The sequence below is a fragment of the Acanthaster planci genome, linkage group LG11 (genome assembly GCF_054643075.1).
Source record: "Acanthaster planci isolate LZ-2023a linkage group LG11, COTS_SCS, whole genome shotgun sequence".
Taxonomy (NCBI): Eukaryota; Metazoa; Echinodermata; class Asteroidea; order Valvatida; family Acanthasteridae; genus Acanthaster; species Acanthaster planci.
Genome location: NC_141787.1, coordinates 4,770,407 through 4,787,689, shown reverse-complemented (window position 1 = coordinate 4,787,689; position 17,283 = coordinate 4,770,407). Strand labels below are relative to the sequence as shown.

Genomic DNA, 17,283 nt, shown 5'->3' with positions numbered 1-17,283 from the left:
TACCATATTGAAAACAAATCAACAAATCTTTGCCAACCTAAAAATGGATTGAAATTTTCCCCAAAACGTGCTGGGTCATGGTGAACCAGTTTCTTTATTTTACCAACAGGTTTTCCAGCTCTGGTTTCTTTTTTCCCATGGAATTTTCTCTGGTTTTTTAAGATGAAGTAAGCTCTAAGACTTCCCACTTCCTGTTCAAAGCTGTTCCTTCACTTTTTTTCCTACTAATAATCGTCCACTGAATGACTGTGATCCTGTAGTATGACCATCAGTTGTATAGGTAGTTCTTTGCTGTGTACCGTGCATATCTGCCTTTGTAGTGGTCTATTTTAGGAACATTCTGAGGTGATAGAGAGCACCTGCCCGCCATCCAACATTGACATAGGCTCCAACCATTATTTTGCTCTGTATAAAGTTACTTGAAAGTAGAAACTTGTGGATTGCCATGGTAATATTTACTTCATGTCCTGACTTCGGGGTCCACCAGGCTCTACGTGCAACAATCACAGTGGTATTCTTTGACTGACCTTAATTGGGCAGACTTTGTTACCAACCTTATTTCTGTCAGAGTCAAAATTACTGATTTTCTCCTTCCTATCAGACTTTCACCATCGAATAAGTTTCCTCTCCTTTGCCAGTTTGTGGTGATCAATAATATTGCCATCTTTGGATACAATGTTGAAATCAATGAGTGTAGCAGTTGGAGAAGCTGCTTGTTTTGTTTATTTGCTCTATTTTCACACAATGGTGGGGCTTAAATTCAATATTACCGGCGTATTTACCGCTCTTTGTCTCAATCATCTCACTCCTTGGTGGGGATGAAAAGCCTGCTTGATGTGAAGTATATGTAGATGTAGTTGGAATGCTCTCGGTTCCTTTTGAGTTGTTTCGTGAGTCATTCAGTCTATTTTTCTCTCTTCATTCCTCTATTTCTTTCCAACAAATCTGAACTTCTTTTTCCGGAACGTTTAAATTGACACAATTGCAGTCTGTTTTGCAGGTATCCCTTTGATGGATTGTGATACACTTGTCTCTGCAATTTAGGGTATGGAAAGCTTCACATTTACATGTGCAGATATCTATGTTTAGAAATTTTAAAGATTTGGCTCATTCTCCGTTAATTTCTTTATTTTGGACCTGACAGCATCAAACATAAGGCTGAATTTTACTACCTGTTTGTACCAATTCTTAATGTTCGTTGCAATCGCATCAGCATTGGATGTTTGCATAGAAGCACACTGCCCAATCACGATCTCTTCAGTTGCCACATGAGCATAAATCTCACTAATCACAAAAGTTAATCTGTCGGGAACATTTATTAATATTTGTATTATTATCATTTATTTGGCATCAAGAACAATAACACGAACAATACTACTCACTTGTTAAAGACAAGGACAAAACAGTGCCTGCAGTAGATGCCAGGAGAAGAAAAAGTCAACTGATTGACTGTAGCCCACAGGCCTCTTCTCCCAGTATTACAGACATCATATAAAAATCATATATATTTATAGAATTATACAAATTGTTACGATCCGAAAAACTCTAACTATTTATAAGCAGTAATTAGTTCAATGCTTGAAATTTCTCCGACGCAATAAAGAAATCAACTGATTTAAGGAACAAATAAACAAGTATGATTTAATGAGAATGTTACACTTCATTACACAAAAATAGTAACAAAGAAAAATGTTGATTGGAACTAGTTTACAAGGATAAGGAATATCTCATATAAACAAGATGTTCTTACGGGCGAGAACTTGGCAAGGCACTACAGTGAAGAATGCTGGACTCCACAAATGGCGAAAAACAGTTCAGTCCTTGATGGTGCAAAAATGAGCTGCAACGGGGACGAAGACAGCTTGCAATAAGAATGACCGGGCTCGAGACGAAACGGCGAGGGCGTGATGACCGTCGCAAATACGAGACTTGATGCTCCCACAAACTAGAACTGAATTCAGTTTACAAACTGTCCGGATTATTCAGCTCTGAACTTCACTTGGTCTGGACGAACTTTTCTTACAAGCGTCGCTCCACAAACAACTCGCCCCCACAGGTTGATATGGTGCAGAAGTCAACAATATTTCAATAATATTCACACAAGAGTGACCCTTCACAAAACCATGCTGATCTGGAGAAAGCTTCATGTTGTCCTTAAGGTGGATTCTAATATTCTCAGCAATGAGTGACTCCCTGACCTTACAAAAAATGGAAGTCAAAGCAACGGGTCTGCAATTAGAAATACAACTTGGATCGCCAGATTTAAGGACAGGGGTAATGTTTGCACATTTCTACATACTGGAAAATGAACCGGATCTTAGAGACATATTAAAAAAGTTGCTGAGAACTGGGGAAATTGTGCCAACACATATTTTAAGTAGTTTAGGAGTGATTCCATCCGGACCAGGAGATTTGTTGTTAGATTTATTTCATTGGATACTGCTTGGATTACAAGTCGCAGACTTGTTATCTCACCACTTTTGATCGTAGCAATAGCCCTACTCTTTGAATCTGCTTTCTACTTGCTTTATGGTCCACACTTCGTGGCACAATATGTTCGAACCATCCTGTGATAAGGAAGATAAATGAAAGATCATACTGTACAATAATATTTCAGCGTCAAGATAGTTTAATGAACAGTCATATGTAATTCAAGTTCTTATAGAAACAAACAAAATCAAAACAAAGTGCTATTTGCACAGTTGTGTAAAGTGGTAGTCCAGTAGCCCGGTGTTTTTCATGTAGAATGAATTTTTCACTTATTCAATTTTTTTTTCATATAACTTGCATTTCTATCATTTGAATATATTCTTACATAACTTTAAAACAAACAATTGATTAAATTGGCTGTAGTTAAATCTTACACTGAAATTTAAGCTCACTTAAGTTTTCAAACATAATTATTACAAGTAGATGCTGCCATTCTGTTTTCTTAAAACAAACGAAAGGGGGGTTACAATGTCAAGTATTATGAATCCAAAATTTAGGGGTTTTTTTGTTGACAATGTCACGTAATTTTAGCATCCGCTTTGGATTTGATATACTGCTCAAAATATTTTAAAAGCAACTGTGATAAATCAGACTACAGAAGGAGTAATTGGAAGTAGTAATTGGTCTTCTAATCCTAGAAAGACGTCCAGCAATAAACACCAGTGGGTCGAAAACCTCTGACCCTCTCAACGTCAGGCACATTTTAGGAAAAAATGTATGCTGACATGGCCCACATGCATATCTGGCTTCACGAGACACCATTTACAAGTCAACTTTCATACATTTAAAGCCTAAAATTGTGCTTAAAACTTACCTTGCTTAGGCACTGATACTTAGTAGAAAGGGATAATGTATTTAATGCCTCTTGGTGAACGGCAGAATGAAGAAAAATCACGATTATTTTGGGTAAACCCGAGGCGCTCACCTGAACTTCGTGAATCTGCGGAGAACATGTATAGGGCAAAGGCCAAATGGCTTTGTTTCACTAATAGGGTAGCAAAGCAGAAATATCTACAAAAACCACAAGAGTGGGCCAGTTGGCCCGATGGCCCACTTGCCCCTCCTTCCCCTACTGTACAATACTAGTGACGTCTATGACTGCACAGTGTATTCTGTACGTTGCTCTAATCATTTAATCATCTTCTGCTCTTAGATTGAATTCAGAAGAGATAACAACACTGAAATCGGCTTTGTTGTCACCCGCAATGGATGGGAAAGAATTTCAGACGAGCAAGTGATAGCAGGTACAGGTCACTTTTTGAACTTTCAAGAGTTGGCAGTATTTTCCCTTTGGAAATGTGGGTCACAGCTTCATTAGTTTATTTGTTTTTCTGCTGGGTTATTTCTGAGCATTCTTGGGATTTTTTTCATAATTTGTTTTTTAAAATGAAATTAAATTCAGCAAGTGCAAACAGAAAAGTCACACAATTGTAATCAATGCTCCCGTTGTTCACACTGATTTGCACAAGATGGGTAATTAGCCTAATTAAATTCTGAAACTTGTAAAACATTGTATGGAAGTTTTAACCACTCGACCACCAATTTTCTCGCAAGCTCTCGGACGAGAACTGAGTATACAGTGTTTATAAAAATATAAACGTCGGCTGGGTAAAGACAAAACCTGTAATTAAAATTAACATCTTCCCGACACAAAGTACATCTTGAAATAGTTTGCGCTACCTGCTCCTATATCTGACTCAGACCGGCCAGTTGACCACAGCAAGCTCGGTGGTCGAGCAGTTAAGACGTCTGCAACAGTAAGCAGGAGGCCGTGAGTTCGAGTCCCACCCCAGTATAAGCGTGTGAAGTTTTTTCGCAAGCTCTCGGACAAGCACTGTGCATTCGGCGTTTATAAAATAATACATACATGTATATACGTCGGGTAACGAAAGGGCGCGACCTGAAATTAACATCTCTCCGACGCAAAATACATCTTGAAAAAATCCAGCTTCCTGCTATTTTAGCGGGTAGAGAGCGCCTTTCATGTTGGTTTCAGCTTTTTAACACCGTATTTTTAGGCGTATCAAACGACCACCGAGCGGTCTTGGGCCAAGTTGGGTGTCTGACTACATGAAGATGATATGGAAATGTGTACTATACTGAGAATTCTCGTTTAATGACAGGTTCTGGTATAGTCTTAGTCAAGACGTTGTTGTGTTGTTAATACGCAAGAGAGTAGTAGGTAGGACAGTTCCAGACCACCTTTCCTCCTTGGGTACCCACCAACCTCCCGCCCCAGCAGTTAAAAAAAGAAAAACTCCAAAACTCTACCAAACCAAAATACTATGCCCACACCCCTGACCTTCGCCACCCAATTCGAATACGCCAAACTAGTCGCAGCTCACGCCGCCTGATTATCCATTCCACGACGGTGAAAGAAGACCTCATAGTCCAAGCAAAAAAAGACGTGCAGCGCCAAAGGCATCGCGTCTGCTGGGTAAGGGAGACGAAGCAAGGTCCTCGATGTAATCGACCGCATCAGATATTTATTCCTGATTATTTGCTTTGATTTTGGTGGTTAAAAATGAAAAATATCAAACTCACTAAAACCAAAAAATAGAGATGCCAGACCAAAAACAAAACTCTAAGACCAACGTCAACTGTTACTTTTGCAAAAACACAATTCAGTCAGTTAACTTGACAGACGCTTGCAATTCTAAACATTGTTTAGACTCTAATCGTATCGATCAATATAACGATTGTATAGAATGTAACTATTGCAGTCTTGCAACGAATGCAAAACTTGTGAACATTGTGAAAACTGTGATGGTTGTTGCAAATGCATAAGCTGTGGCAATTGCAAAGATTGCATCCTTTGTCACCATTGCCACAGATGCGACAGTTGTTATTGTTGCACCAGTTGTGATAATTGCATCGAATGCGATAACTGTAACGATTGTAATTATTGCATCAACTGCGTTTTTAGTATTTATATACGACAGTAACAGCGGATACGGTTGCTATTAAAGGATGACATTTAGAAATAAAGATGACTCTGACAATGAATCATACTTAGATGTAGAAGTAGAAAAACTAGGCTTAATAATTGAATACGACGAAGATACAGAAATAGCTGTGATTCCTCCAGAATTTTTAGATGAATACCCAAATTTAATAGACGAAGTAGATTGAGTCATCTAACTCATAACAAATGAAAAAAATCACATCTAATATAAAATCAGACTCATGTCAAACCAAACTTATATCGTAACCGAAGACCACGAACGTCTCAATGCCAACAACAAAGACCCAAACGTTGTATACGGCCCCTTTTACCCAGACAGACTCGTGATAGCAGACCCCGTGGTAAAAAAGAGTGAAAAAATACACGACATTATTCACCCATTTTTAATTACCACGACGACCGAGAAAAAAGTCTGTTGGTCATGATACCAAAAACAATCTGCTACGGCGTAAATCCAGTCTGTAAATTGGGTACCAAAGAAAAAACTCCCCAAAGTATCGTTGGACGACAAATCTGCAACCAACTACAACAGCCTAGGATTGATACACTCGACCACATAAACTTTGCGGCTTTAAAGGATAAAATGTTTCACATTCCACCAAATATGATTAACGCTTACAGAGCCAGTCGTGATATACATGACTTGGAAAAAAGTCGAATATGAGGTTAAACCAGCCCTACACGGACAAGAAACGCATGTACGTCAAATTACATACCGCAACCTCGCCGTTTGACCATCATAAAAATCAAATATTGCAAGATTAACTTGACAAATATATTGCTAAACGCTACGTCGAGATTTCGTTGATTTGTCCCAATGACGTTTATTACGGCACACATGGATCTTTGTCTTGCGGTAACAGCGTTAGATATAAAGTCAAAAAAAGCCATGTTAAAATTAGAAAAAAGGACGTAATTTAAGATAAAACGGCATTGCAATCGTTACTAGAATTTGACAGTGATGACAGCAACAAAGAGTAATTAACAGATATTAAAGATTTGATTGTAGGCTCATGTTTATAAGCCCCGTTATCCTTGGGATATCACAGGGGCGGGTCCGGGATTTTTTTCTAATAGAAGTCAGGTATATTTTTTGTGTCATTTTTGCGGACGAGCGGAAATGAGGATGAAACATTGTCATGACATACCTTGTTTGCAATAGTATTTGTGCGCTGACTTTAGTTATTTTTCATTATTTTCTCTTTTCTTTTACCTTTTTGTCTCAGAGGTGGGGGAACTCCCACCCCTGGATCTGTTACTCTATCAGCTTTTAAAATTAAAGTATTGTCCAAATAACGTTACCAAGTTGAGGAGTCAGGGGATAGAAGTAGAATCTGTGGAGAAAATTAAACAATTAAGGATTTTCCGCGGCATATTTGACAAATGCCAAACGTTCAGTATAAACATGAGCTCTTTCCGTAAGATTTGTGGGATATCCAGCAACACGAAAAACTCATCGAAACTAATTGAATTATTTCTTTCAACTTTTTTCTGATTAGGCTTTATGACTGATTCTTGTCTGGTGAAGAACGTTACCGCTACAGTCGTTAGATTCAGTTGCCCAGATGGATTAAGCATTGATATAGCTTTCGAGCCTGGAGATGTGAGATGCAGTTTATTCATTCAGCTGAGGGACCGAGACATCAATTCGCATTTTGTTGGACTTCTAGGTACGATATGTCAAATCTGCAGACCTAGGGTTTATTATTCTTAAGTTTAAGGGATTATGGACTTTGGAATACCGTCAAAAACAGCTCACGAACGAATTCAATCAAAGAAGTGACCGAAACTACACTTTATAAGTAACAGAACAGTTAATAGATATAGTTGCGACATGATGAGTGTCTAAATAATGCTGGAGCCAAAATGGTGGATTATGCACCACTGCACATGGACAATTAGCATACATTAGCTGCATGATAGACATCTTAACGGCCATATTTGTTCCAAAGTGTAAACGTAGCGCTACGCTCTTTATATTCAGATCTGGTAAAGTAGGCTAAGAGATATGTTTTAGGAATTGGAGTTTCCAACTGAATTTTCTTTATTTTTCTGCACTTTTATTCATTGTTTCTTGGACGATAAGGGTGTTTGTGTGGCGATGACACATCTTCAAGAAACCTTGAAAGCGAGTGAAAAGGTCATGAAATAAAAATAGCTTAGTGTGAAAGTGTGGTGTATCTTAATGACATAGGCCCTACTTTGTTATCGAAGAAAAATTGTGTGAATTATTTTAGCTAGAATAGGCCAGTGATTTTTTGGATAGGATCAAGTGAAAGTACTCGGAGAACTTAGCTCGCTTAAGAAACCCTTCCTCTAGGATTTGACCTCACTACTATCTGATTAATCAAAGACGGATCAGTGACCATTTGACAACACTCATTGATCTTGCCTGACAACCTATGTCCAGGTTACAACGCGACATCAACTAGGGGTTAATTATGGTCGCTGATTATGGCATTGGAGGAATTTATTGTTGAAGTGACCCTAATAACAGTTTTTTATTAGAACTGACCAACCTGTATTATCTGGCAGCCATTTTTTCCCAATTAATATATCTTTTACAGGCGAAAACTTTTACAAAGGCCTGGATGGAACTGAAAAGCAAATGGGATCGGGAACAAATGGACAACTACAAGACCGCGACTACTTCGACTTTGGACAGTCATGTAATTTGTTCTTAATCTGTGTTTTATTATTGTTACCCTTGCTCGTCTCAGAAATTTAATTTTCCTTACGTCGGGTCCCATCAACCTGGCAGTTGTCACTTCACAAGTCAATCACTAAAACGCCACTAACAAGCCTGAAGGTTTGAAATAAGACTGTTAATTTGCAGATTCCATCCTGAAAACAAAAAAGGTTAAACAGATAAAACTAAAACCTGAAACGCTAACAGATTTTAGTTTTTGTAAAGTTTTCAGTAATTCTTGAAAGATGGAAATCCTCTCTAAAGGACGAAACCGTCTGTCATTCTCTCAGGGCAGTTACCCGTTGCGGTGTTTAGTTATGGAGTTGATGAGACCTTCGATACAATGAACCGACCAGTATCTTCCTCTCCGCCAGAAGATGACGAACCGCGACGGGTCGTGCAGCTTCGGAGAGATACCGTTGATAAAAGCATGTGTGGCAATTCCATAGTCGCCACATTTGACTGCGTGGCCGCCAACAATAATTTCACTGGCGTTCCTGTCAAAAATAAAAACGAAGAGAATTTCCGTATGCAGAGAGAATTAGGTAGGTATCAGACTCGTTGAAATATCTTCTTTTGTTCGTATATCCTTTCTGAGCATTCTAAATATCTTTGCTAAGATCCTGTAATTTTTTTCTTCTTCTGTTTTCGGCCATGACTTCCGTTGTTCAATGTCATGGGCATTAAGGAACCATTGAGATACTGCTCAGCTTCGTGGCTATTTTCATCTTTTCCCCTTATTACTATCCGAAACCTGTACTGCGCCTCCAAGAGTTTGCAACTTGCGCTTAAACGTTCATGGGTCGACAGATTCCGCGCATTGTGATTGGCCAACGTGTTGCAAACTCTTGGAGACGCACTATTGTGAAACGGCCATGTACTCCAAGAAAGAACATGGAAGCAGAATGTTCTTTGGTGTGAACTCGTGCACACACTGTCGGTAGAATGAAATATCTCACGGTGAATGTGATATGCGGTTCTGGGCCAACAAACGGACAGTATCCAAGACAGAAGTATGTCAATGGGAAACACATTCAGGCCTTTTTGAAGATTTAAAATGCTTAATTAAGAAATCTGCAGTTTCCTTTCAATTATGGTTGAATTCAGGTTTCCTATATTTTGATACACCCTGTACAAAACATATATGGGTCTATACATAACGGATTATGTTGCCAGCACTAACGGCGGGTGGTATTTTTGGCGTATTTTCCAATTGGTTTTTTTGAAGAAGAGGAAGAAGTAAACTGAAGCTTATCTGTCTGGATGCCAACAGAACAGCGGACCTCTTTAGTCAATTAGAATAATTAATCTACTTCACAAACCTGAAGGTTTAAACCAATCAGGCATATACTTCAAGAGATACAGTGCTTGAAGGGTTACAGAAAATGAAAACATTTAGTTCACGTGAAGTATTTCAAAATAACAATAAATACGTAATCATTCAAAAAACATCATAAATTTAATGATTACCCTATTTATTGTGAACCCAAAATGAATAAAAAGATCCTGCGTTTCCCCGCCCACAAAACATCCCCCTTTCGGCCGTTCGCGCTCCCAGGCTGATTGGATGATGTCATCGCCAGAACGATACATGTGCTGTGTACATATATGTAGCCCACAGGACATGCAGTATCGCGCGCTTCAATAGACCACATTATGTTTCATGTACATGTAGCTTGGCCCACAGGCAAAAACTGTTTTAGTTCAAGGTAGAAATTAAAAGACACAGTCCTACCCTGTATTTCTTGAACTGAAACAGGGTTTTGCCCGTGGGCCAAGCTACATCAAACATAGCCTTTCGTCAAGGCCTTTGCGGTTGTGTTTATGTGTAACTACAAAGCGGCTGGACCGGAGACCACATGCACGATGGCGCAGCCACGAGGCCTTTTCAAACTTGTCAGGAATTTTTTATGTTTTTTTTTTATGTTTTCGATTTTTGCTACCCCGGGGTAGCAAAAATCCCAACCAATCGTAAGCGAGAGAGTCAGCACACATTAACCTATTTTGCAAATTGAAAGTATTCGAAAGATGGCGAGCGTGTCAAGTGTTTCGGTGGCCGTGAGTGCAGGTCAGATGTCTGAGCAGTATTTGGACAGTTCTTTAGAATTTGCTGCTGTTAAACCTCACCCTGCCGAGTTTAAACCGTTGTAGTGTTAGGCTATTGAAGAATCTGTACGCGGGCGTAACGTTTTCGTCTTTACAAACGGGATATTGGTAAGAGCTCCTTATTTCAAGCACTGCCGTTTTTACATTGACCATTCGGCCCTGATGAACTGCTACTTGCTAGCGTTACTCCAACGTCAGCAACATCCCCCACCAACAAGAATCATAGTTGTCATCTCACCGCTTATTGCCCTCGTGAAAAACCAGATGGAAACATTGCGTAAGCTTTGGAGTGAAAAACCAGATGGAAACATTGCGTAAGCTTTGGAGTTGATGCCGTTTATTTCGGGGACTCATCAGCCTCAACTATTTACATGAAATTTATGAATAATGCATATCATAAATCTTATGAATAATTCACCACAAAAACCTCAAAATCAAGGTGGAAAAGGCCTCGTGGCTGAGCCACTTGCCTGGTCTCCTCTCCAGTCGATTTGCAGTTACACACACACAGCTACGAAGGCCTTGACGAAAGGCTACAACAAACACAAGGTGGTCTATTGCAAGCGTGCGATACTGCATGTACTGTGCGCCATGTACAGTACATAATACAAATTGATCTCCATAATTGAGTACGTATGGGGAACTCCCCGTGCACCCACCCCCCCCCCCAATTTAACGACATCAATATTTTCAGGGGCATTTTAAGGTCTTGTAACACATTTTAGATGTTAACATTGGAAAAAAACCCGATGCTCTGAGGATATCCAAGATGGCGGCCAAAATGGCCGGCAAATATGGTCCACAATGGGAAAAGGCATTATATCAGTTAAGTTACACACAAAAATCTAAACTGATAAACTGATATAAACTGATATTTGGTGATCGCTCTTTGTCATTATGCTTTGCATTCAAGATAGAGGCTGTAAGGATCACCAATATGGACGCCAAAATTGGCAAAAGGTAAATCCATAAATTTCAGCCATATGTGGTAAATTGTACATTTAACACATTAAATAATTTGATGCATGTTTTCAATCCTTATTCATTTGTTTTTTAGCATCCTTTGTTTTCCTATCATTGATCACATTGAAAATGGCTTCAAGAACGGCTCCTAAGTGGCAGATTTGAAATAAAGCAGTGTCTTTTTGTTTCGGCCCAGGATGTACCTCATAAGTGATTGGGAAATGCTCGTGAATGATGACATAATTCTGACGAGTTTCAAATGAAAACTGTGGTCCAATTAAACAGTTGTTAATCAAAAATAAATAAAGAGAAATTTACATTACCGCTAATGGGTCATTAGGGAGACAAACCAATAAGAACGTGCCCAAAATTTTTCAACTTTACTGTCCCATAATTCAATATTCCTTCATCTGATCTGAACCAAAATTGTATGTTTTCATTTTAGACCCTAATCTATCATCTCTCAAAATTTGGACGATAAAACTTGTCTCCCCAAAGCCAATGTCTCCCTAATGCTGAAAAATCTACCACAAAATGTCTCTAAAATGACCTATTTGTCAATATTATGAACAGTACATGTAAATAGAATAACTTTGAAAATTCACTTAGTGGGATAAAACAAAATTGAAATTTAAAAACATTTTGATTTAAGGTATTCCCACTGCTATGACAAAAGTTAAGCGGACAAAATGTCTAAAGGCCAGCCGTTTTACACCACCATCTTCACCAATCTCTGGTTCAAACATCATCTACGGACAGCAACAAAGTAGTAGGGGTGAGTCGGTTTCACCCCCAACCACCCCCCTCACTTTATCCCCTAGACTTTACCAAGAATACCGATCCAGACCACGGTCAAATTGAGAAAATTCTACCCCTCGACCCACAATTTTTAAAAATTTAAAAAACCAACTCGGTTTTCATAAGACCGGCATTCGATTTTACCACTGATTGGTAAACGGTTTCTCGGTAAAAGCGAGCGAAGCGAGGATGGGTGGTTGGTTGTGAAACTCGACTCACTACTACTGCTGCAGTTATAAAGAGGCGCGTTAATAAAAGCGATATTAAATTTAAAAACCTATATATAAAAGAAGTATGAATAGAAAGCCAAAACCGCAACGTCGACCTGTTTTATCGGACTTTAAGCGTTTGAAAAAATCGTTTCTAGCGGACTTTGCTAAACGATATAACGTCTCATTACCGGCGCCCGCTAAAAAGTCACTCAAAGTCAGAGCTCGTAAAAGCAATCCAAGAGAGTCAGCGTCATATCATCAGCTTTTAAAAATAGCTCAATAGACAATGAAATAGAGTTTACGGCCACGGGCGCAAATGGCAAAATATTACGAAAGGACTTGATCACCGCGATTAAAGCGTATATTAAGCCACAAGTGATTGAAGAAGTGGACATCCGAAGAATTGGGCGCTTCAGAGACAATTACAGAAATTGGGAACTGATACCTCATTTCTACTCGAACGACTTGATCCACTTCTTTGATTTTTACAGAAAGTATATAAGATTCAGTTCAAGATGGAAAAGTCAGGAGCAGAGAATGAAATTGGCGTTTTCACATTTACGAGCCAAAATAACGCGGTCTTTTCTAAAAAAGGATTTAAGGAAGCGTTGGATCAGCAAATCGCCCAACATAAAGAAGATGTCGAAGCTCGCGAACAAAGAGCCTCGGGCTGGGTGTTTGGTAAAGTGCACGCCTTTTATATTAACGTGGTGAAGTATAATCCGGTCGGTGCGACTTATATTCCACTACCGAGATATTTGGTTGGCAAAACAGCAAAAAGTTAAAAATAAAGATGACCAAGAGTGCATCCGTTGAGCATTGAGATCTGCTTTAAAATTATATTCAGACAATGTCAAGCATCAGTTAAAACAAATCCAAATTACAAAATACATGACGAGCGCACCTCGACTTACACTAAAGACGACGGCTTAAATTTTAAAAATATAACTTTTTCCACGTCAATTTCACAAATCCCGCGTATCGAATCACAAAATAATTTAGCCATTAATGTATTTGGCTATAATGGTAAAAAAGACGGCGTTTATATTCTTTACAAAACTAAGCGCATGGACGAACCGATCAATTTACTTTATTTTGCTAAAGGCGAAATAAGTCATTATTGCTGGTTTAAGAATTTCTCACGTTTGACAGGTGATATTGATAAACATGAACACAAAAAAATACTGGTGCTTCAACTGCATGCCACACTTTCAAACGCAGGAACGACTCGCCCGGCATCAAGAGGATTGTCAAGGATTCGACGCATCGGCATGTAAAGTCGAATTACCCGCCAAGGGCAAAAATATTCTCAAGTTTGAAAATTATAAAATTATTAAAAAAATTTGAATCTGTTTTAGAAAACCTACCACCAAAAGAATTAAACACAGTCAAAACACAAATTCATAAACCTTGCGGCTATTCTTAAGCGGTTGTAAGAGGTGACGGCGCTTGCACTTCACGTGAAACTTAGAGGCAAAGACGCGGCAATCAATTTCGTACAGTCACTTTCCAGAGACGTTGCCGCGATTAACGAAACATTTGCAAATCCAAAGCCACTTATTTGGTCTGACAAATTACAAAAGATTTACGAAAAATGCCGCAGATGCTTGATCTGTGAAAAGCTTATCGGGAAGAAAAGCGAAGATCAATGCCAATGCCCAATTCCCAATGAACCGAAAATAAAAGAGCAAAAATTTGCCTTTAGTGTCATCAGTGAAAAAAGTGGTTACAAAGACTTTATTTGTATGACGTGTACGACGTGTACAAAGCCTATCAACAAATTCCGTAAGGTTTGCGATCATTGTCACGTGACGGGGAAGTACCGAGGCCCAGCGCACGCGAGTCGTAATTCAAAGTTAAGAGTCGTGCCGAATCAAACGGCCGTTCCGTTGATTTTACCCAAGTTTGAGAAATATGACGCGCACTTAATTATGCAAGGCGCCTAAGCGTTTAACGGCGGTAAAGTTAGCGTCATTGCCAAAAATACCGAGAATTACATTTCGTTTTCATTTGGCCAACTCAGGTTCCTAGACTTGTTTCATTTCATGGCTGCGTTACTCGATCGACTAGTTAAGAATTCTTCACCCGATGATTTTAACCTACTTCTGGAAAGATTCCCAGAAAACAGGCATTTACCCTTACGAGTATATCGACTCCTTTGATCGATTCCAAGAGATGAGCTTTTATAGTTCTCTGAAACAATCCACAGCGACTAAGCAAGAATACGCTCGTGCAGAAACATATGGCAAGCGTTTCACTGTAAAACCCTAGGCGATTACCACGATCTATACGTGGAAACGGATGTGTTACTGCTAGCGGGTGTGTAAACAGCACTACGACCTTGACCCGGCCAACTATTATACGTCACCGGGCCTGTCCTGGGACGCGCTGTTAAAACACTCGGGCGTACAATTGGAACTATTGACAAATATAGACAAGCATTTATTCTTTGAAAGGGCTAAGAGGGGCGACATTTCTAGCGTGGGTGCAAAGCGCTATGCAAAGGCGAACAATCTCGGGTTTAAATTAAAATATTATGACCCGAATAAGCCGGAGTCACATATCATGTATTTAGACGCGAATATTTATGCAGCTGGGCCATGAGTCAGCCTTTGCCTTTTAAAGATTTCAGTTGGATTGCGGACGTGACTAAATTTACTCTTGAATATATCTAAAAATTTATCCAAGTGCGTCCAAAGGCTCTATACTCGAGATGACGTTAGGTTATCCGCAGCACTTACACGATTTTCACCACGACTTCCCACTCGCGCCCGAAAATATATCGTAACCGAATGAATGGCTGTCAGCGTATCAAAGGGATTTAATAAACAACGGCGAGCGAATTACTTCAATAAACTCGTGTCAACTTTTAACACCAAAAATAAATACGTAGTTCTTTATTGTACGTTGTAAAAGTACCTGGAACTAGGCCTAGAATTAAAAAAGGTACATCGTGTCATGTCTTTTAAACAAGAGCCTTGGATGAAAAGTTATATCGATAAAAATACCGAGTTACGCAAATTAGCCAACTCTGATTTTGAAAAGGATTTCTTTATTGCCGCATATGTCATACACAAAATGAATGAAATCTTACACCAGTGCAAGTTTAATTCTTTTGTTATCGTACGGCCAGAGCAGTTTTAATTCCAGATCGATAACCAATAGCATTTTATGTAAGTGATAGTTTAGCATATCCCCGGTCGAAGCGTAAACCGCGAGACAACATTGTAAATAAGCTAAACTAAGCAAGTCCCGGTCGAAGCGTATTCCGCGGACGGTAACTGGCTGCACTTATCAAGTCCCCGGTCGAAGCGTAAGCCGCGAGACAACAGAATACATTGTAAATCAATGCAGCAAATAGTCCCCGCTCGAAGCGTAAGCCGCGAGACGTAACATCGATTATTAAAGCAAGTCCGGTCGAAACATGACACCGGGTCTAGCAGTAAGTACTAGCATAATCATTTCCGGTCGAAGTGTAATCCGCAGAATAGATTTTATTCACTTCATACCCGTACGTACCCGTATATAGACAACCAATTCTATCTTGGTTATAAACTGAACCATAAACATTATACAGACTAATACAGTAAAAAGATAATCGATGACTCGCGGTGTCATGTTGCTGGTAGCGACGTTTCGGCTGCTAGTGCTGCTAGCCTTCATCAGGGAACTGAAGTCTGGATGCTGCAGGGTCTACTATATACCGCTAGACCGCGTCCTCCGCGTGTCCCCCGCCGTGTATTGCGGACGCAGTACGTGCGACCTCAGCGGGCGTCGCACGCTCCACCTCGTGGGCGTGAGGGGGCGTGTCCACATCAGCAGCCATGAGGCGTTGATCTCTTTCGACGTCGTGTCTTTGTTTACCAACGTCCCCATAGACGGCGCTTGCTGTGTGGCCCTTCGTCGCCTGGAGGAAGACCCTGAGTTGCCTGATCGGACATCGCTTTCCCCTGCTGAGATCGTCTCCTGCTAGAGTTTGTCCTGCGTTCCACGTATTTCCTATACGATGGATCGTACTACGAACAGACAGACGGAGCAGCTATGCGTTGTCCGGTGTCAGCGGTTGTTGCCGGCCAATCTGTACATGGAATCGTTCGAGGAGGAAGCCCTGCAGAGTTGCCCACCCGACTGCCGTCCTACCCTGTGGAAACGGTACGTCGATGACACCTTTGTCATTGCACCACGGGACCAATCAATTCGTTGATTGCATAGGTTTTATATAGCTATATTGATTCATAATCCTAAGGCCCATGACGGTTATAAGAATGAAATTCCGCCACACGGTCATTTATGACCGCCTTCAAATGGCCGCGTGATGATAGGTAAGTGACCTCGTTTGTGTAGGGGGAGGTGGTGTTTGCGCTGGCATTGTAACAGGAAATCAAGCTACTCCGCAAGACTGCAGTAATGCTGTATGGTTTATAAATAAGGAATTCCGAAGCGGCATCCACAAGGTGCACCCCACCTGATAAATATAAATTCTGCCGCCACCACTCAATTTGGGGGTGAGCAATCAACCAACCCAGCGCCCTGTGGAAAAGATTGCCCACCGAACGGTTAAGGGCTGGTCTGGTGCGCTCGACCAAATTTTGTCTGTTAGCGGAGGGATAGGAGACCCTTGGCAAAATCTCCGACCAGTAAATGATTGAGTGTGGTAATAATGCTCGGGTGACGGCAAGAATTTGTTTAATCCCCTCGAGCTTTGATTTCTTGGGGACGTAGCCCAGATCGTTGGAGCCAACGTGTAAGATGATCCATGTTGGCGATGCTTGCTCCGCCAGCCAGCAGCTGTGAAGGAAGTCGTTGAATTGGTCCAGCTGCAGGCCCCGCCTACCGATCCAGCGAACAGTTGCCAGCCCATCAAGTACCTCCCCCCAAGGAGAGGATAACGCCACACGGGAGGTCCAATGGATGAACGAGTCGCCAACCACCCAGACAAGGGGCTTGATGTCGATTGGCGGGTTTGCTCATGGAAGTAAAACAGAAATTAAATAGCTATCAATACTTAATGAAAAGTTAGCGTATGGTTGGAATCACGGTTGTTTTTGGTGTGGGGTAAC

The 17,283-nt window shown here is 40.3% G+C and overlaps 1 protein-coding gene and 1 long non-coding RNA gene across 16 annotated transcripts in view; one reads left to right on the top strand and one right to left on the bottom strand.

Moving 5' to 3' along the window:
- The window catches only part of LOC110981563 (uncharacterized), a 93,443-nt gene that overhangs the window by 40,658 nt on the left and 35,502 nt on the right, over positions 1 to 17,283 (top strand). For all 15 annotated transcript variants that reach the window (XM_087142963.1, XM_087142976.1, XM_087142975.1 and 12 more), the window contains exons 7-10: positions 3,644 to 3,734; positions 6,955 to 7,125; positions 8,023 to 8,124; positions 8,435 to 8,689. In XM_087142963.1, the coding sequence (XP_086999089.1) occupies positions 3,644 to 3,734; positions 6,955 to 7,125; positions 8,023 to 8,124; positions 8,435 to 8,689 (619 nt within the window). The remainder of the gene's footprint in view (positions 1 to 3,643; positions 3,735 to 6,954; positions 7,126 to 8,022; positions 8,125 to 8,434; positions 8,690 to 17,283) is intronic.
- LOC147797265 (uncharacterized) lies at positions 98 to 3,633 on the bottom strand. Its single transcript, XR_015427134.1, has 2 exons — positions 3,250 to 3,633; positions 98 to 3,124 (listed from the first exon to the last, which is right to left on the bottom strand). It is a non-coding gene; the product is annotated as an uncharacterized LOC147797265 (long non-coding RNA).